This window comes from Pelmatolapia mariae, linkage group LG16_19 (genome assembly GCF_036321145.2).
Source record: "Pelmatolapia mariae isolate MD_Pm_ZW linkage group LG16_19, Pm_UMD_F_2, whole genome shotgun sequence".
Lineage (NCBI taxonomy): Eukaryota > Metazoa > Chordata > Actinopteri > Cichliformes > Cichlidae > Pelmatolapia > Pelmatolapia mariae.
Window position 1 is genome coordinate 14609475 of NC_086241.1, and position 22210 is coordinate 14631684.

At 37.6% G+C, this 22210-nt stretch overlaps 1 protein-coding gene across 2 annotated transcripts; it reads right to left on the reverse strand.

Annotated features, from left to right (window-relative positions):
* Positions 1-117: 117 nt before the first annotated feature.
* Positions 118-18363, reverse strand: prpf40a (PRP40 pre-mRNA processing factor 40 homolog A). 2 transcript variants are annotated; one of them, XM_063498924.1, is made up of 27 exons: positions 18267-18363; positions 16652-16732; positions 15356-15499; positions 14504-14587; positions 13866-13884; positions 13739-13758; positions 13570-13611; positions 13345-13455; positions 12881-13001; positions 12550-12574; positions 12210-12425; positions 7381-7486; positions 6188-6252; positions 5923-6087; positions 4824-4932; positions 4517-4667; positions 4266-4399; positions 3986-4100; positions 3540-3631; positions 3297-3413; positions 2454-2591; positions 2225-2320; positions 2042-2128; positions 1688-1778; positions 1526-1587; positions 1271-1426; positions 120-1052 (listed from the first exon to the last, which is right to left on the reverse strand). In XM_063498924.1, the coding sequence occupies exons 1-27, from the start codon at positions 18267-18269 to the stop codon at positions 963-965; spliced, it is 2640 nt and encodes an 879-aa protein (XP_063354994.1). In that variant the 5' UTR covers positions 18270-18363; the 3' UTR covers positions 120-962. The 2 variants fall into 2 exon arrangements, with proteins under 2 accessions (XP_063354995.1, XP_063354994.1); XM_063498925.1 differs by lacking the exon at positions 16652-16732 and having other exon boundaries at positions 118-1052; positions 18267-18301.
* Positions 18364-22210: the final 3847 nt, after the last annotated feature.

The window sequence follows — 22210 nt, forward strand, 5'->3', positions numbered from 1 at the left end:
TATTTAGGACAGTGACTGAATATTAACCAGTAGTAAAGCACACCATAACTGAACCACAATGCAAACTCTGTCCCTTAAAATAAGCAGAAAGATACATTAAGTGGTTATGACTGCATTTGTGTTAGTAAAGTGTTACCAATAACTAGCAATAGATGTAATTTTCTTAATCCATTCACCAGAAACAGTGTTTCCGCAACACGAGTTAATATTCACCCACTTAATGTTTGCCCAATATCAATAATATTGGACCACTTGTTTCCCAGAATTAAAAAACACTACAAATCAACTGCAATGCAATACAAACTATATCCCTGAAAATTATCAAAAAGTTAATGCAAAGACTGAGATGACATTAGACAGCATAGGTGTTCCTAATAAACCAACAATGGCATCACCCATTAGTCTTCTTTGTTGGCTATTTGTAAATCTGCAACAGCATGGCAACAATCCTATAATCTACAACTTATCGTCTAAGTAAGTCAAAGCAACACCTGCAGACAACTTCCAGTGAAACAATGTTTTATTACATTGAACTAAAGTATCGATTTCAGCAAATCCTCCAATTAAAACCTTTCATTCATTCAAACCAGCTGCAGTTAAATTACTTCAAATCAGACGTAACCCCCAGTATTCCTGGACATGTGGACAAGTTTCTTGTATTTCTACACATTTGCAGTGTGTCATAAAGATATGCTTTTAAGTGAATATAAAAAAAATTGTCAATGGAAAACATGTATAACTACAGCCAACTGAAGAAAGGTAAGCTAACAAAAAAACAACTCAGTATTTAACAGCTGATCAGTTTCCTGATATCAAATTAGTCTATGTAAAAGCTCAGTATATGGCATTCCCATAAATACCACAAATCAGTCCATTATGGGCATATGACCAGCACGGTCAGATGAGCTTGAAGGGGAATGCATGTTTGGAGAAGTAAGAGGAGAGAGCAGCATGAATTATCATCAAGGTGCGTCCAGCTGTTCCAGCAAGTTTCTTCTCCTTTTCTCCAGCTCTCCTTCACTCAGCTCACTGCCCGACGTGTCCCAGCCACCCTTAAACGCACCATTAAAAAAATACAAAGATTCAGTAATAATGAAAATTAGATCTTTTTAAATAACTAGTTAACCGCAAGACCTTTATCTCATGCTAGAAACTGTAAGCTAACATATACGCTCAAGACTTCTTTAAAACACACTAACTTTGACCTGAGCCCCCCAGCTAATCTCACAATACTGGGGCGATTTTTTATAATAATAATAACAACATTCACCTCCTCTTTGGCTGCTTTCCTTTTGGGAGATTTCTGTTTGGATTCTGAGCGAGATTTCCCCCGAGACTTGTCGTTCTCTTTCTCCTTCTCTACCTCCTTTTCTCGCTTCCCATCACGGTCTCTTCCTTTCTTCTCGTTGTCAGAATCTGGAGACGCCTGTTTGCCATAATTACAGTTAGTGCACACACCAGTGTTGCCAGTACATTTGTATTTAAGACATCAAGCGCACACATTTGTTTCTTCCTGCACACTTACAGACTTGTGGCGTCTCTTCTTGCCCTTCTTCTTGTGCTTCTTGGATTTTTTATAGCTTCTCTCTGTTTTCAGGTAGAACATATCAATGAACACACACAGTGTGGCACTTTTTCCCCTTCCCAAATACACAAATCAACGGATCTGAGCTGTAAAAACACTCACCAGATTCTCCACTAGATGAACGTTCTGAGGGGGATTTGGACTGCGACCTCTTTTTCTTCTTGTGGTATTCCTCATCCTCAGACTCAGAGCCCTGTTAAAACATTACAGATTAGCAGTGCATGATATGAGCAATGCTTTTTGTAAAGTGCGCTTTGCTACATCATTTTTCCAGTAAATCTTTACATAAAATACAGAATGGAATGATGTGTATTCAGTTAAACCCTTTATCTGATTAAAAACGTATTAAAAAAACCCCTTTTTTTAAAACACATGTTAAATTTTTTTTTTTTTTTTTTTACATTTGATCTGTGGTCTAAGTGTATAAAATGTTCATTTTCTTGTGGTGGTACTAACTGATCGAGAGCGGGAGCGCTTCCTGTGGTGCTTTTTGGACTTCTTTGAGTGTTTCTTGGTCCTCGAGTGGTGATGCTGGCACTCATGCTGATAAATTAAATAAAAGGTAAATACCAGGTTAAACATCATTATAGTCGTCGTCAAGTTTAAAAACTTCATGCCCCTGCTAACGTCATGACTCACCTCCAAGACATGCATGAAATCTTTGAATATTCTTTTCCTCTCCGACTCCAGAGTCACGTCTTCAAAGGCAGGCTCTTTTAGGAACCTCTCTCTGACCTGAAATGGTAAAATGTCAGTCATCAGGAAACATTAAATACAATCAAGACTGGAAAATAGGGATGAGAATAAAAATAGAAAATAAATGGTGTTGCGAAACCACACAAATTTGATCCGCATTGAAAGTACATACTCCCTCCCACGTAGTCTCTGGCTCCAGTGGCGGTGTGGCCTGCTTCAGCATGTTCTTGAAAGCAGCTTCTTTCCTTTTCATCTTCCTGGCCTCCTCCTTCTCTCGCTCCCTCTCTCTGGCTTCAGCTTTCTCAAGCAACTAATTAGGAAAAGGGGTTTCTAAGTGAGTTAATCTTATAATGAAATAAAACAAACAGCCATGGTTCAATGCACACATCTTTCATCCCAAGTGAAGTCTTTCAGATTGGACAGGGCACAGAGCAAAAGGTGGGGTACACCCAGGAAAGGTCACCACAGCCACACTTACAGCCAATTCAGACCAGCATGCATCCTCAAACAAGCAGGTCAAGGCCTGTGCTTATGTATACTGATTAAAATTTAATAGATTTGGGCCTGTTTATCCTGAAAGGTGTATTATTCCCCTTTTTCCATAATTTTATAATCTGTAATAACATATTTTTGTGTATTTGGGGGCCATAGAAACATGTAAGCTCAGCATTGACACATCTTGTGATGGGGATAGGTGGATTACGTGTGGATACAGAACTCTGATGAGATCACTTGCAAAATAACTGTGTGGAAAGATCTAACATGAGTTTTAAAAATATTATTAATTCAAATGGATATGATGAATGTCTTTTAACACCTAACAACAAGATAAAACTTAAAGCTCTCTAAGCCAAGGAGAGGTGTTGGTTATTTAAACTGTGTGACCTGTTTTACATTTAATATGCTGATTTAATAGATTAAACCCAGCTGTTCACCCTACTTTAATATCAATATTTTTACGAAGTTTACGAACAGGTGCCAACTCAAGGCATATGATGCAGAGCTGGAGTCTTACACTGTTGAAGGCTAGCTTTATATTTCCTGCATCCAGCGTGGTAGCTCTCTTATCCGAGCTGATGACTGATCCAAAGTCATCAAAGCTGGTGTTGACTTCAACCAGGAATCCTTTGTCCTGGGAAAGAACACATCAGATAATTATTAGATGTATAATTGGATCAACGCAAGGAAGGTGCACGAGTGCGGACTGTTCTTTAAAAATACCAAATATAAATAATATTTTATGAAGTTAGAGTAATACCTTAAGAATATCTTTGATTATCCTCTTTTCATCATGATAGCGTGCTTTCAAGTCTTCCACATAAAATTTGAAGAGGTCCAGGGGAGTGGAACCTGCGCAACAAACAACATTAAATTTAAAAATGTGTAAATATTGATCCTTGCAGCAAATAAACAAGGTTCAACAGCATCAGTGGACCACAACAAGGGTGCAAAACAGTGAAGCCAAATAATTAAAGATTTAGAGACTAGTGTATTATTGGAATAAGTATGAAAAATCAAAAGGAAAAAATATGGAAATAATAAGGAAATTAAAAGAAAATATAATCTCAAAGAGCTAAACTGTGATTCATAAATCGTTTATGTTGTCAGTTGTGAATGTTTTATTTCTGTGTTTACGCTATGATTCAAGTCCGACTGTCACATTCAGCTCATGCAGACATGTGTGTGTGTGGCCCGCTGTCCTACCCGGCTGGCCCAGCATGTTGGCAAAGCGGATGTCTGAGCTCAGTGTCGGGTACATCTCCATCCAAGCAGACATGGAGTGAAGTTGGCCGTGATCATGAAGCTCGTCCAGAAATTTCTGAGAAAACAACAAGAAGAGATGAGGATCGGGAAAGTACATGTGGCCTCTTCTTTTGGCTTGCATTAAAACTGTTATTAACCTGATTAAATGTGAAAAATTACATGCAGGGCACTTTTTTTTTGTTTCTTTTAGAGACATCAATTCTTTGTTTTTGCTTCTCACCTGGAAAGCCTCTCTATTCTTGCGCTGCCGTCTTCTTTCCCTGAGAAGTGTCTTTTGCTTCTCTTCCTCCTCCTCCTTCTCCAGAGCCCTAATATGCTCCTCAAAACATATAAGGGCATCTTCTTTGTCCATATCTGTAAGCAGATAACGGCACTATCAGTAGGCTGAACATATACATTCATGCAGAAGCACAATGACCTGATAAGAAATTTTTCTTCTAATTCTACTAAAACAGTTGTATTATCTCATACTTTGCAGCTCCTCATCCTCTGCAAAGGTAGGGTTATCTAGCAGATACTGCTGGGCCTCAGACCAGGTGGTGCGGTATGTGACGTTTGCCATGTTGTCCAAAATGTTCTTCAGAGCTTCCCAGTTCCTTTTTCTCAACTGCTTGGCTTGCTCCTAAAGTAGAGAATACAACCAGATGGTAATTGCACTAGACCATAAAGCTCCTACTCCCAAATAGGACACTGAAAGAGGACTTATAGCCAATCATTATGCCAAACATGTTAACTAAAAATAAAATCAAAGATTCCTAATGCACTTTGGAGCCCTTACCTTCTCTTTTTTAGCAAGGTAGAACAACACGTCTTCATAGATCTCTAGCCTGTCTCTCTCTGGCACGCAGCTCCACACTTCAAGCTCACCAAACATCTGTTCTGCTTTCCTGGATTGCAAGAGTACGCACACAGACACAGACACAGACACACACACTTTAGAACATTTTTCCCACAAAGCCACGTGAGGGCACCATTTCACTTGCCAAATTTAGCTTTAAGGCACCAGTTGTTATGGTTTTTTGCGAGCCATCCTAGGCACAACACAGATGTTAATAAAAGCTGAAAAAGTTATCATGTCTTTTAAGATGTGTGCTGAAAATATTCAATATATTTGACGTCTGTTGAAACCCTGTTGCTCAGAAGAGTCACTAGGTGTTACGGGCTAAAATAAGGTATTAAATGCAAGGACATACACCCACACAGCATCAGAAAGCCTTGCTCTCACCATCCAACTGCCTGTTGTGTGCCACCCCAGATTACAAACCCAGTGCCAGCAGAACACTGAAGCTGGCTTGTTGTCAAGGTCACCAGTTGATTACCCCTTTTCCACTGCCCATCATCACGACTTTCACCCAAAAACTAAAGAGTGCCGATGAAAAAGACGTTCCAAGCAGCACCAAGAATTTATTAAGAGGTTTTATATTTTAAGTGTTTTAAGTGTTGTTCACTGAGATCGAGTAAGTTTCCAATAAGTGTGTTTGTTGGAAAGCTGTTGTAGACATTAGCAAACAAAATCAACAACAAAAAAAGCTAAGAGATTTTGAATTAGATATAACCTTTATGTCACATGCACCTTGACTTTGAATAGATTCATCAATCATTAACTTTCTAATGAACTCATTACACATGCGAAACTTTGACCTTGTAACAATTTGTTATTGTGTAAACAAATTCAGCAATATCAACGTGACTAGCACTAACAGGTCAAAGTAGCTTAAGTGGAAGTCAACAGTGCTGTAACTGCACGATGGTGTGCAAGCGCCACAGATGTCCTCTCACTCAACCAGTCTGCATAATCATATTGACAGTTCAGAGAACAAATCAATGCAGGGGGGAAAAAACAAAATACTTTATTGCCATATCACAGTAACACTTACTTGTATCTAGTGGTAGACGTCATCTTTTCATGGTTCTCCAAGAATCTCTGAAAAGTCTCTTTTGACTCTTTGTATTTAATTCTGGCCTCCTCCTTTTCTTCCTTCTCCGTCTGGACTTTGTATGCATTGAACGCCTGCTTCTTTTCGCTCAGCTTCGGAAGTGCACTTTGTTGATAAGAAAAGTAACAAATTGTAAGTCAGAGATGGTGACAGTTTAAACTTACTATTGTATGAAGGATAAACAGATCTCTGGAAAGCATTGTACCTGTAGCGAGGATCATTGATAATCAATTTCATGGCCTGTTCCCAAGAGGAGTTGGAGGATACACCCTGAAATACAGAGGATAAGAAAAATTCATGATGGTTTCAAATAAAATCTGCAAACAAGAAATATTTCAAAAATATTCAAATGGATTGCCTTGTTGTCCTGTGTTAGAAAAAAGTACATCAACCTGGATAAGAACATGGGGTTTTGCTGCTTTGGTCTAGAAAAGAACACATTTTCTTAATTACTAATAGATGGTGGGTTAAAAGGTGTGGAGTGGCAATAAATCAAGAAGTGCCACCAAGGACCTTTGTAAGTGCCCTTTCTGCCACTTGCCTCTCCCAAGGAGTGACTACTTCATCCATTATGACTGATTCCACTATGTGCCTCGGTCTTGTCAGTTGTCACAGTTATTCTAACTCACTCAGGCATGCCACTTTCTCTCGCTGTCTTAATCCCAGCCAGTCCTCGTGCCTTTGATCCAATAAAGCTAATCATAAAGACACAGCCATTAAGATCTTGCAGGAAATGGCAAGCAATCTCAGAGGAGAGCTTTGTGCACAAAATTAAAAAGCTCCTAAATATAGCAACATTCAAGGTGGGTGGTGCTGGGCCGCCGTGCAAACCGAACACACAACACGTCCACAGCAACAGGAGGTGAGGTTTAATAGGCCTCCCAGGGGCTCAAGAGCAGGGACAGGGATTAGATCCAGATCTGAATGCAAATGATGTGATGATGAACACATCAGGCACTAGTGAACATTGAGGTGGCAAAAGTAGTCTTAAAAACAAATCAAGATTTGCATTCCAGTGCCAACAACAGAGCAACAGTCAATGGATACTTAATAAACACACACATTAAAAAAAATCCTCAATGGAGACAGTTTAAAAGCTGTAGGATGACTTTTTGGGCACAAAACAGAACAATTATCAAATTATCAGATATTTGCTTTCTGATTTAAAACACACTCTGCTTGATTAAAGAAGTAAATTCATGCAACGTCATGAATCAAATTTTGCTGCATACTTGTTGACTGCCTAACATCTCACATAATTAATCTGATTTTATACACTGAAAAATAGAGAACATTTTAGAGTTAGAATCTGAAAACAAGAATGACTGTGACCACTCAGTACTCCCCTGCAGTAAAGGCATGCCTTCTCTCCTACAGCTTGTTAACAGCCTGACTCACCTTCTCCTTCAGCAGCTCTTTGAAGGCCTGCTTGGCTTCTTCTTTTGTATTCCATTTGTACGTTTTCTTCTGAAGTTCTGGCCTTTCTTCTTTTACAACCTCGACACTAAGAGCAAAGAAAATTATTATTGACACTGAGCACTTATCACGTGTAGTTCTCTGCAATCAAAGATTTGTTTTGTTACACCAATATTATAATATATTATAAGTAGAAAGTGCTCTGTGAACGCTAACCCAATAGAGCTGTGGTGGCCTGAGATGACCATAATGGGGATACCCTTACTGACATTTAGAGCTGGGCGATAGAACGATAACGATATGTATTGTGAAATAACTTTTTCTCGATAGAAAAATTAAACTATTGCGATAGGCCTCAACTCTCTTGTCCTCTTAAAAAAAAAAAGAAAAAAAAGAACAGCCAATCCAAATTAAGTAGCGCAGAGCCGAACCAATCACAGCCGCAGCGTCACGTCACGTGACTTGTTACGTACAGCACAAGTGCCAAGGCGCACATGTGTATTTGTTTTTGCAGCCGGGCTGCCCAGATAATAGAGGAAATGAGTTTGCCGACTAGAGAAAAATCAACCAGAGCGTGAGCGAAGGTTACCGAAGAAAAAAACAATGATGGTTCCAATGCCGGAGAGCTTGTCGAACGGAAGGGCCATAGAAGTTCCGTAGTGTGAAGGTATTTCGGCTATTTCAAGTCTGACAAAAAACAGAGTAGCGCGCACTGTAAATTGTGCCGAAAGCAAGTCTGGAAATACAATAAACCGGTGCATGCTCAATCTCTGACTGAAAGCGCTAATTCATCATTCAGCTTTTGTCAGACTAAAGTCACTGTTAAAACTGTTTGAAAAGCTAAGCTATACAACAAGGAGAGATTGAGAATTTCCTTTTAGTTCTCAGTTTATTTGATATTGACAAAAGTTAGTCAATTTTGTCTGTTCTTCTGTAAAACGAACTAAGATTTATTTTTTGAATTAATATTTTGTTTCTAAGTGGAATTGACAATTTAGTAGTCTGTTTTGTTTGTTCTATTTTGAAACTTAAACGCTTTAGCGCCTGCCTTTTGTGTAGTTTGCAATATTTGCCTTTATTTATCTGAAACTGAAGTCTCATGTTCCTTAAGTACATCTACCCTGTTGAACTTATTATGGGAAATAAATATTTAAATCAAAACAAGCTGCAGATTATTTCACATTTTACTTGTGAGCAACGGCACATTTAAATCTTACAAATATAGTTATTTGGCTTATATCGTGATATATATCGTTATCGCCTGAAATGAAAAAAACATATCGTGATATGAAAAAATCTTATATCGTCCAGCTCTACTGACATTATACAGATCTATCTATGGGTCAAGAGCAGTCTGAAGACTGAGCTTTTGGCTCACAGGAATGATCTGCACATGCACTGATGTCCAGGGTTGGGGAGTAACAGAATACTAGCGTTACGTATTTAAAATACAAAATATGAGTAACTGTATTCTGTTACAGTTACCGTTTAAACAGGTGGTATTCAGAATACAGTTACTTTGTTGAAATAAAGGGATTACACTGCGGTCTTTTCCTGTTTCATATGTTAGCCTGTGCCCTCTCTATTTTTGGTAATTCCATGCCGGTGGAAACCCAAACAAAACACGTATTAAGAGGCTCTAATGTCCGTGTCTCAATCTCGCGGCTCGCATAATGACATGAAGAAATTTTTTTTTTTTAATTATTGTTCAAAAAATTATTTAATATGAAGGCAATGGGCAGAGTGTTACAGACATAGCCCTAAAGAATGTAGCCTCATGGGCAGAGTAGCCCAGTTTTAAGTAAGCTATTAAGACTCGACTGTGCACTGTGTTCGTGTTTTTCTCCGAAAACTCCGTTGGAGCAGCCTTTCAACGCCTTTTGACCCAGACAACAAAGTAAAGCTAGTTTTTGGTTACAAGCCCGACATGGAACCTGACGTATTAGCCAGAGGTCCATTTACTACGGTTTGGAACAGTGGACCTTTTTCATATATGCGCAGAATAGTTTTCTACAGGATAGCTGCAAAAAGTGCAGCCTTACCTAATGTCCACCCTACTGTTACTCATTTTATATTAAGATTTAAAAATCTAGTAGGTACTGGTATTAGTGCTGGGCGATATGGAAAAAATATTTATCACGATATGAATTATTTTATATCACGATATACGACCTGACCTGTGGTCATCTAGAAAGTACGCGGTCTGTAAACAGCAAGTGCCGAGGGTGCAGTCTTTGTTTTGAGTTACCGTAAAGTATGTCGCAAATCCGGGTGCACGTACAGCAGCACCAGCTCGCAAACCACGAGACGGAGTTTCTTTGCGAAAAATATCTTTTTTTTTATACTTTATTTTTTCTTGCATAAAGTTAAGAGCATGTATAGTGAGAAGACAACACTAATATATTTGCCACAGGCTATTTAACCCTTTAAGACCTACCATAGAACCAAGTCCGCCAGAGCTTATCTTTATGTTTTTACATGCTGTAGTGCCACTTGTGGGAGTATTTCAAGTTTCCATATATCAATACAACCGTTATAGCCCAAATTTTAATAATATGTATGCATTAAGTCCATAGTAACTACATACATTGCAAAAACTTGTAGTGCAATAAACTACAAAAAAATTGAAAATCGTTTTTGTTTTGTTTTTTACATATATTTCTAGTTAAAAAAAAAATTTAAGAGGTGTATCCCTCAAAACTGTAAATACAAAAGTTTCCAACCACGAGAAATTTATTTTGAGTGTCTTCATAGTTTTATTTTTGAGATACACTAATTTTTATATACTACAGGAAAAATGAAAATAAATATTATAATGCATCAAAATAAACTATTTCCAACAGTGTAATTTGAGTTCTAAGCATCCCAGAAACGATACAGAAAAGCATAAAGTCAAACATGTCTTTTAAAAACACCAACATAGGCTTATAAGGCCCTTTAGCGAAAATGACGTCACTTCTGGTTTCGGGCAGGTAATGGCGGACATGCGATAGTTCGCGCTGACGTATATGCCAACGTAGGAAGTCTTATGAACGTCGGCAAAGCGTGTTTCTGGAATATTATCTTTTTGTTGCTGCAAGTTTGGAATATTATGTTTTTGTTGCTGCAAGTGCTTCTTATGCAATTTTTGCAAAGTTATATGTGGAAGGAAACCGTGACCTTGGACAAGCTAATGGCATTAGATGTAAGTACAACTCCTCCGGTTTCACATGCAAAAAAAAAAATATTGCACTACCTTACGTGGTTCCAGTTCTACAGGGATTTAAAAATAGTTAGGTAAAACGGAGTGTGCCTGCTCCGACCGGTTGTAAAGGGTTAATTATATATTTTATGTAATAATTTATAAAATTTGGGTTAGTACGATATAAACGATAGAAGACAAATGGCACGATAGACACTTTTCTATCGTCCACACGATATATATCGTCATATCGCCCAGCACTAACTGGTATGGTGAGTAACCTTCAGTAATAAATCACACAGCAATAGTACATTCATGTAGTTGTAAAAAGCTTGATAACATATTAAGTAATCCTAAGTATTCAGAATACGTTACTCTCATTGAGTAATGTAACGGAATACGTTACAAAATACATTTTGGGGCATGTGTTCTGTAATCTGTAGTGGAATACATTTTAAAAGTAACCTTCCCAACACTGCTGATGTCATTGTTTGAAACTTTACCTACATTTAATAAGAGCACCGGTTTAACAATATGTGACAGGAAATGAGGAAAAGCATAACAGGTCCATTTAAAAATTTGCTTTGACCATCAGGTTCATTTAAATGAGGAAGTGCAATGTAAGCTATTGGTATTTTGATGGCAGATGTGTTACAAGCTTGCATTATGTTAACCTCTCACAATCACATGGGTTTCTAGCAGTACGTTTTGAAAACAAAAACAGCAAAATTTTAAAATAATTCTTAAACTAACTTTTAAAAAAGAATTACTTCGGAGGCTTCCATTCAATTACAACAAGTTTAAAATGTAAAATACTGTAACTGATACTTTGAGTATTTCATGTTAACATCTGCATAAAACTGTATGAAGAGCTTTTCCTTCAATTCATTACTCCCTGTAGCCACCAAAAGGCAGCAGGATGTACAACATTCAATCAGAACCCTAGGATTTTATGAGTACTATGGTGGAATACACTGTCATACACATAGTATCTACTGTGTTTAACTAATTGAGAGGAAGATGGTACAAAATAGCCAAACTGAGTATAATCTCTGGCTACATCAGCAGATCACTGTGCATTACAGCCTACTTTCCAACTTCTTCTTAAGCCAAAGCCCATTCATTATTTATTTTCTGAAATGGATTATGATACAGCCATTGAGTCATATCTTATGATGTGACTGTTTAATAATAATAAAACTAGAATAGCTCAGACTGCTGTGGTTATATCAGTGTGAGAATTAATCAATTTTTATTATTTATTTACATCAATATTGTACAAGTTAAATAAAAAAAAGAAAAAAAATCCACCATCTGCATCTTGCTGCAGATTTGTGGAGCTATGTGGTCTCTCTCCACTGCTCTGAACCATTCTCACAATAATGTCATTTCCTGGAGAGGCCTCTTTTCATTTGCCGAGCTATTGTTGTCATGCATCACTCTGACCAGCACAGCTGTTCCAGATCGATGAGAGCAGCAATGTGGCTGGCTTTGAGTCCGTTTATTAATCACTACACCTTCTGATTCATAATCCACTTCAACCACAACAGCAGGTGTGCTTGGAGATAGCCACACAGGCAGACATGTCATTGCGCTTGCGCAGTTAAACCATAGATTTATAATTGTTTACCTGGCTACAGCCTCGGTAGTTGCTGAAGTCTCAGAGGAAGCCACAGGTGCCTCAGCCGTCTTCACCTCAGCTGTTTGAGTCACTGCTGCCTGGGATGGTTGTTCCTCTGAGACTACTACCGCAGTTTCCGCCTCCACTACAGTCGCCGCAGGAGCTACATTATCTGCTTGCACAGCAGGAGCTGCAGTGGTTCCAGGAGCCGCTGCCTCTGCAGTCCTAATGTAAGATCATGACAATAAAGCCATACGAGATTAATAATTGTTGATCACTGCTGTATTTGTTAATCATAATACAAAATGAAGACATCAAGAGTAACAGGTGGTAAACAGCAAGCTCTTACCCATTCTCCTCTGCTTTGATCATAGCTGGAATTGACAAAAGAAATAACAGTTAAGGCGCTTGCTTTCATTTTTAATCATGCAGCAGATCAAGAGACCTTTTCAAGGATAAATGTACTAAAGGAGCCATCAAGTGTCCTGTGTTTTGTAAGTCCTTTGTTTGCACATCAATCACACCACATCCCCTAATGTATGGAGTGATCTGTTGACAAAGTCAGCATCCTTCCAGTCATTGTGCCATTAAAGGCTTTTCTGTAGAAGGCAACATTTTTCAATATAAAAATCCCTGCCTTTCATACAACAGCTTTGATATAATCAGATACCGCTCTTTACCTTCCAGGTCCTCCAGCTCTTTGGGTTTTGTCCATCTTGATTCCTTTGTCTGAGAGTTGTAATAATAAGGCTTCCCTGTGTCTGACTTGTACTCCTTCCAGGGGCATTTTGACAGCATTTGCTAAAGAATTCAAAGAATGATGGGAAAGGTTTTTTTTAATAGTTTAAATGAACAGCAAGGCCTTAATTAGTGTGAGTCAATATCCATAGTCCAATAACAAATCAGTTTTTATTAAGTATAGATGACGCACATATTTTAAAAATAAAACTGTTTAATATATGCACACAAAGCATTTAAATAATTCCCCCAAAATGAGAGGGGAAAAATCCAATTTAGCTTAATCTGGTACATTTACCATTACTGTAATTTTAATACGTGAGCACTGCAATTGCTAAGTGCCAAATGAATAAAATGTATGTGAATATGCAAGTAATATAAATAGTTCAAATTAAAAGCTCTGTACCTCTGCAGGAGATTTGAGTTCATCCGGTTTCTCCCATGTGGATTGCTTAGTCTCTGTGTTATAATAATAGGTCTTTCCATCTAGTGATTTATGTTCAGTCCACACGGATTTCTGAAGCAAACAAACACGACAGATAAATCAGATAATTATTTTGGTTGCATTTTGAATGATTTTATAGTTCCTTGTTAATTGTGTCTAGTCTTTCAATGTTTCATGTGCACAAACCTTCTTTGGCTGTTCTTCCTGCGGGGATCCATTTGTGGTACTCTGCCGGGGGAACGGAAATAAATGTTGTGAGACAGCAGGAAAAATACTGGAGCTAATGATGGTAGCTCAAAATTGTCAAAGCTTGTAGACTTCCAATTACTACATATGAAAAAAATGTTATACTTACAGATGTTCCAGGTGCAGCGGCTGTGAAGATAAACAAGACAAAAAGTAGTCAGCCTTTACACTTCAACCTTTAAACTTCAAAAATATGCCTAAAAATGAATTTTACTGCATTAAGTAAAAAATCCTACCTGTGGAGTCAACACCAGGCTGTTGAAAGGAAAAAAAATAACAATGTTATTAGTGGATTATTTTTTTCCCCAGTCTTAAAGTGCACATCTACAGATTCATTATTAACAACAAAACAGTAAGTGACACAGCTTTACTAATCAGTACATTACTCCACAACCTCAAGATGTATAGCTAGTATTTGGTTAGATGTGTCTTATGATCACCAAACCCATCTGGATGTTGTTAGAAATAAATACAGTGAATCATTCTGCTTATTTGGATAACTTGCTAACTATTACTTAAAAAGAAAAATCAACTCAACTTCAGCAGTGAAGGGTTAATGTATTTGGCTTTTTTTTTTTTTTTGGATAAGCGATTCACAGAAAAACCAAAGCCAAAAAACAAAAGCACAAAAGAAAATGTGACAATAATAGACACATTGCATGCAAGTGTAAAATCCTCATTAGCTAGTGTTTAATTAGGTTTTTTAACTGTTTTGTTTCAACATGAAAATATATTTTTTATGGAAGGATATAAATTTATAGCCAACAGAAGTGTTCCATGGCTGTGCAAATGTTTCATTAGGCATTTCACAGACTGCAGTGTATTTTAAGAAGTGTGAAGCAGAGCACTCAAGAAACATAGTGAAAAGAGTTACCGGTCCCGTTGGCTGTACAGCCGCAGCTGGTATGCGAGGGGGCATCATCATTCCTGGCATCATGGGTGGCATCATGCCTGGCATCTAATAAAAGAGGCATGATGAAATATTCATCAGGTATTTCCATGCTACCTAATCCAGGCAGAGGTATTTAGACACAGTGTGAAACAGGTTGCTGGTGTGTAGAAGGCTGCTTGACTGATTATGCTGCGCTTACTGAAAGTGTGATGCCACAGCCTGACACCTGTGAAGCAGCAATATGCCAAACTACAGTGTTTCACCACCTCTTCAGACTTGCGTTTCTGGCACTCTGATCAAACACTCCTCCCCATGATCACGCCTATTTACGCATGACAGGATTACATGCATGATCCACTTTTTTTTAATCACTAGATTAAAAAAAAAGAAGAAAAAAAGACTACAGCTACATCATGCCTATTTATTCATTAACTGTCAGCTAATGAAAGAGATTTAAACCGACGAACAACATTTTTTCTTCAGTTAATTAGCGCCCCTATCAAGCATTCGGAGCGTTAGAAGATAAGAAAATATACCTGGTCTGTAAATGTTGATGGATGTGGCTAAGTGTGACTAACATGAAAGTATAACCACTTGATACATGAAACAATGATCAGAACAATTCAAGCAAATAACTAGAAAAAAAATGTTATTCTTTCACTTTAAAACATTTTGAGATGTGTCTCATTTAAGGTTATGCTTCTCCCTAAATTATCAAAGTGGAGGGAGAAATAAATAGGCTGCATAGTCCCTAGACTTCATAAGGCACAAAGGACGAAAAGAGGAAAAAAAACCCCAACACAAACAAATCTATGAGGTTACTACAAAGCTCACCTGTCCCATTGGCGGTGCCCCCATTGGTGGCATTATACCCGGGGGAATTATACCAGGAGGCATTGGTGTCATGCTGGGAGGTCGCTGTCCCATAGGGGGCATTCCAATGGGAGGGAAATGAGGTGGTATTCCAGGTGGTCCCATCTTCATAGAAGAAGAATGACAAAAGCATTATATTGTAGTTAGAAGAAACAGTTCCTTAACCCTCTGAAATTACCTGGATCTCTGCAGTGTTCCATATAATATGCAATCTAACATTATACTGAATCACAGTTAATTACACATAATGAGTAAGACCTAAAAGGGGGAAAGGAAAGAAAGCAAGTGCAACTCTCTGCTCCTTCAAAGGCTAATTTAAGTTAGGTGTTCTAGCTGAGGAGATAAAATAGGGAGTGTGTGATGAACATGGTGGAGGAACTGTGCTTCAGTCACACTAACTTTCACAGGACCTTAGGAGAAGCACTACACATGCACTAAACTGGAAAGAGCAAAAAAATAAATCAAATCTACAGATGTCAAAGTTCTTTGAATCAAAGACAAACTGACTAAAAAATTGGGGAACTAGCAAGTGTTTTTTCAAAGTCTTCATTCCACATTTAGTGGTGAAAATTCCACGACAGATATAAATTTTGGCAACCTTTTACATATGGCGACACTTGTTGAACATGACACGCGAAACAAACGCAAGTGAAGAATATATGATGAAGTCTGCAGGAGGATGATTAATACGAAAATCAAAAGAACTGTGATTTATAGTAAATTTATTGTTTTAAATATATAGATGTTAATAATTACTGTGTGAGAGAGGACGTTTGTACAGTTTTGTTGAGATTGTCACCTATAAATACATAAATACGAGTAAGACTGTCAGGGTTTCTCCTGCACAGAAAAAATGTTTGAGCATGAAAAAATCCTCTCAGTTTCTAACTGTACCTAGACACGAGCCCAATCAGCCCAATATGCAATATTGAAAACCTGCAGAAATGTGTGCAAGTTGATAAAATCAATGTCTGGAAAGGTCCTTTCTTTTTTTCCTTAAAAAAAAAAAAAAGAGGAAAAAAAAGGGAGTTTGTATCATTATTTAAGCAGCTACTGGAAACAGTTTTTGTAAGATCTTGCTGCCGCTATAGGAAGCAAGAGTTTACTGGTATTCTTGCCTGAGTAATTTATTCATATAACTGCCTATAATTCTAACTTTAACCCCCAGCAAATTTATAAGTAATCAATGCAGAAATCAAAGTAATTCAAATTATGTTCTTTTGGATCTGTAAACAAAACTGCATTTTGATGACTTACAAATGGGGGAGGTATCGCCGCGGGCGGTACACCTGGATAAGGTGGTGCTTGGCTCGGCCCATTATTAGCTTCCGACGAAGACTGTGAGGAGTAAGAAACACCACACAGAGTTAGTGAACTCCCAACAGCCAGTTGTGCAGTTAGCAGTGTGCTTCAATCAGGAAAACTACCATTTCTCCAGATATATGTTTAAGGAATTGTGAAATTTAGTAGTTTACAGCTAATAAAGCACTCTAAATAACGCCTTATTCTTCTTTTGGCTGCTCCCAAATAAAAAATGTGGATCATAAAGCATTTTTAAATAACCCCCCCCTCCCCTTTTTTTAAAAATGCACATAAAAAGTAAAGTAATGGCTACATTGCGCATTTCAATTAGTGCAGTTACATGAAACCATGAGTGTGTGAATATTTGGTTTGAAAGTTTAAATGAGGTAGTACTAATCGGGGTGTCAGTAATCAAAACATTATATGAAATCAGTTTTTTGACATATATAAAGCTTATAATGTCTAAAGACAAAAGACTAGAAAAACTACACAATTCTCGTTTTGCAACAAATTATCAAGCATTTGGTTTATTTAAAAAACGTATTTATTTAAAAAGTAATATCTGCATCATTAACTGAGGATGAAACGGTGCCTACCTTAAGCCCCAAGCCTAACTGATCTCCTGTCTTTTGCCCCCGTATCAGGGGGCGTTGGGGCTTAAGAGGTTAATCTACACCTTTTAAACAAGTGCTTCCTTTTTCTTTTTACATAAATAATATTCAAAAAGACTTCCGGTTTATTCAGAATGAATGAGGGTCCTCTAATGCGGACACCAACATTACATATGGCACAGGCAAACACATGTACCCATAGCCTGGGTAACAACAAATTCATGCGTGAAGCTTTAACATTTTTTGTATCTGAATAATGAACCCTAAAGAAACCCTTGTAGTTTAACCAGACAATATATTATCATGAAATAGCGTAGTACTGATTGTTTTCGATGATCATATGTGAAATATGGTCTATTTAAGTCCACTCATTTGTGTGCGTGAGTGGGATATTCTATTTTACTACTACGAAATTACTGCTTTTAACCGATAAAGTTCACTTAATTCCTGACTTAATCTGACCAGTAAGTGGCTGTGGTAATGTAAATTATGTGGACTGGTAAAAATCGTAAGAACCCGAGATAACTGCTGCTGTTTGTGATGAATGACTACAGGCTCCGTCTAATCTCTGGAAATGAATCGTAAAAGGCTAACGCAAGAGTTCAACTGCTTAATTATTCAACTAACCAAATACACTTTCACCATCGTAATTTTACTTCACGAATACCGTAACACGTTTTGCTGTTTTTACACATTAACAAAGCAAAGGGCGTGCTATACCCAAAAAGCTTCAGCTAAAGGAAACCGTTTATAACACGAAGGTAGGCACATACCGCTTTATTAGCCCACTGCTAACAAGACATGCTAACCCGTGGTCTTTGATACACGGCATTGTTACGGTATAGTTTAGAGAAGAAGATGGCTGCTAACCAGGCCTTAAAAATTCATACACAAAGTCTAAACAGTTTTCGTCTTTTTCGTTACCGCTATAAACTATTTTTTTGAACGCCTGCACTCACCATGTTGAAGAGAAGAACCTCCGAGAAATTTGAGCACTTCTCAACAACAAGCAAAACGATTGGTTGAGCTTCCGCTTAGCGCTCAGAGGTCAAAGGTAACAATTCTGTAGCGTCATTCTGCGTTGGAAATGCGCACCAATGCGCAACACCACCGTTTCCTCCAGAAGAAACTGGCGTGTTAACCAAGGAAGAAACAGCGATGGAAAAAAAAAGTCCACTTTAAGTCAAACTTAAACATAAAATTATATGTTTCTTGATATTAAATAGCTTAAAGTAAAAATAGCTCTACAGCTGCATGAATGAATGAATGAATGAATAAATAAACAAATTCTATTTTCTATTATGAAATTTAATTTATGCCATACAATATATGCAAATATAGAGAAAGCCACATATACTTATGACTTGTGTCATTAATATGATATATGGTACTGTGCAACAGTCTTAATCCAATCCTCATTTCTTTATATTTTGCAAGGTAGAATGGGCAATAGGCGCAAGAATTTATTGAAATCTGCGAAAATGTACATGGAAATAAAAAATATAAGGCAAAAACAGAGATTGAATCATTCTAACAAGCTTGAAAATCAATATTTTGTTTGACCATCTTTATTTCTCAAAAGAGCCTGAAATCTCTTAGGCAAGCTATCTTGTAATTTCTCCAGGAAGGTAGTCTTCATGAACAGTTATTCAGGCTTCTTGAGGGACATTCAAAGTTCTTCTTTGAATGCTGGCTGCCTTTTGTTCTGTTATCTGTCAGGATGATCCCACATTGCTTCAATTATGTTGAGGTCGAGGCTCTTGGGAGGCCAATCCATGATCGATAGTATTCAACAGCTTATCAAATCTGATAAGCAGCTTAATGCATATTACTAATCAATTAGTTTATTTTTCATTTGTTGCAGCCTGGCATTGCTCACAGTGATGGGATGGAGATAGTTGCTCGGTAAAAAGAAAAAAACATCCCATCCTTGCTTACACCTTCAACAATCCTTTTTCAGTCCCTGTGATGCGTTCATGGTGCATATATAAATAAAGTTGCGATCTAGTTGGTTGTACAGAAGAGGAAAAACCACAAATGGATTAATGTTTGTTTGTTTTTGTTCACGTGGCAGGTAATTTCAAGTGCAACCTTTCAAACAGCACAATAAATATGAAAAATATGTATATGCGTACATTTGTATATTTAGTTAGCATACACATGTTGAGATAAACCATTTCTCGGCAGATTGTCACAAAGTGCGTCTGCTAGCTAAATGTATATTTGTCTAAATGTGCCACACTGATAAAAGGAGAACAAAAAGAAAAAAGAAGAAGACAAGAAAGATGAAGATATGAGATTATTTTTAAAGAAAAGGACTGCTCAGTAAGTAAATGAAATTTTATAAACCAGAAATGTAAATCTTTCCTAATTTCCTAATTCATTTTAGCATTTTAAATCAGTTGTTGGATCTTACCTATAGACAATTTATGCTAGGTTGCACAAAAATACCAGTCAGTTTCATACAGTTAAGAAGTTAGTGCCTATCAGATTAAACTTCTTTAACTGCAAACTAACCAGTGTGAAGGCTATGCTGGTTGGTTTGCAATACTGTGGTGAAGTTTACAGCCATGACACTGTTGGTCTGGTGCAGAGCAAGATGTGGCGTTCAGGGTCAATGTTAGGATTTACATCAAGGGTAGCAGGCATGAATTTATATTCAGATTTATATTCACTCACCAAATTCTATCCTTTAGGTCATGAAACATCTGCTTATGTCTTGGTGAATTCAGTTGGCTAAATCCTCGAAGAGCAGGGAACATCAGAGTAGCGCCACAGGTCATTCTAACACAGCCTGTAAAAAAAGAAAAATCTCCTGGAGCTTGCATAATTTTTTCCCTTTCCCTTTCCCTTTCCCTTTTTGTACTGGCACACCTGATCTCAGGGGTCTTTAGCCCCTGTATGCCTGATCCGAAAAGAACTGAAAGAAGAGATTCCAAAGAAGAGCTTTGGAAAGTCCTTCAAAAAGCCTGTAAAATAATTTGTGACGACTACTTACAGGAGGTAACAGAAAGCTTGTTTAAGAGAGTTCAGCCTGTTTTCAAGAATAAAGGTGGTCATACAAAAACTTTTGCACATTACTCTAAACAAATAAAAACACAGATCACATAAATTATTCTGTTGTTGATACAAAGGTTTTCACAGAGCCTTAAATAATTAGGAACGCCTAGTAAGAGGTAATTGTCATTATGGCACTAATTTATGAACTGTTAAATCCTTATTTTTAACTTTTTTAGTGTTCGTGAATGAATACCGATCAGGTTGCTCTTTACACCGTAACAGAGAGTGATTCCCTTTTTTATTTTTGATGTTATAACAGGTACCTATTTCAGAAGCTGAGGTAGCTGGTGTTCAGACACAGCAAAATTACCTCAGTGTATTGGGGATCATTTGAAGGACCGGCTGTGATTTTCCAATTATTGGCTTCTGTGACACAGCTCTCAGACCTCTGTGGTGCTGCAAAGACTCCCCATGACAGCGGAAATTATAAAGCAGTCAGTCTACACAGTTTAGCTTTAAGTGCCTTTCACATGGCTGCAGCACTCACTTTTTCTCCTTTCCTTCTTGCTTCTGCATTCCAGTCATATATTTTCCACACAAAACAAGGTTAAGGAGTAGCTCACCCATTAAGGTGTTTATTCAAACAGAAAATTAGTTTGATGGCCTAATGAACATGTTTTCATTTATTGCTGTTCTTGCTCTGCAGATGGCCTGGACTCTATATTAAAGATTTTGAACAATCAGATCCGTGCGTGTGTGTTCAGATCTTTTCAAAACGAAAAATCGATTATACAGGCATACGCGATGTCCGGTTTATCTTTATGCCTGTCAGTGAAGTTGTTTACTGGAGTTGTCCCTGGGATTTAGAGTGCTACTGAGGTGTGAAGCGTGCAACAAAGAGTTGGAAAACAGATGAGCCCTCACTTGAGGCAGACTGCAATAAACTCTGATGCATTTCCTGACAAGCGCAGGAGAATTCCCTATCGATTATCTTAACAAGCTAAAAAACAAAAAAAAAGGAAGTGACAGTGAGGGGCAGAGATGGATCAGGCTTCAGTCTAATGATGGGAGTCAGTCAACCACAGTGCATCAAACAAACAAAAAAACAGCCATGAGTCAGCATCGCTTGTGCATAGCTGCTTTGACAAACTGATTTATTTTTTATGAATAAAGACATATTATATTTAAAATCCTTGAGAATGCTATGATGTTTCTAAACTAGTTTCCACTCTTCAGTCCTATACGCTGTATATTTATGCGCATTGGTGTTCCATAGTTTCACTGTTTGCCAGAACCTCATTCTTGTGTTTGTATTTGTGTGTGTGTGTGTCTGTCTGTTTGTTTGTGATTGATTCACAATATTTGATGTGGTCAATGTTTGCTTCTGGCCATTTTACCCAGTGAGCTTTGAGCCCAGCCTGCTGCTGACCTGCCTTACAGGCACTCTTCTCTCATCTGACAATTGGCTTCCTGTCAACCATAGTCACATTAACTATCAACAAAACACAGTATTACAATTCCAGCTTGCTTTTCCATTTCCTCTCATAAAATGAAGGAGCAGAAGAAGCTTTGTTAAGATTTGGTTTTTCTTCTCTCAGCTGCACAGATTTTACAAAGAAAAAGCAATTTTGGGTTGTAGACGCATATTAATGGATTTTTTTTTTTTATGATTTATTTTAACTGGCTCTTTTTAGTTAAGATTTTTTTTATGTTCACATCGCCTCCAGTTATTTCTTTGACAAGCAAAGGCACGCTGCTTAACCAAACCTCTTGTGTTTTTTATGATTCTTGAGAAAATATTTTTTTGCTTTCTAAAAGCCTTTTTAACCTGTGGGTGATTATTGAGCCACATAATCAATGAAATCATGACCTCTCAGCCTTGCTCTTAAAAAAAAAGGTCAAA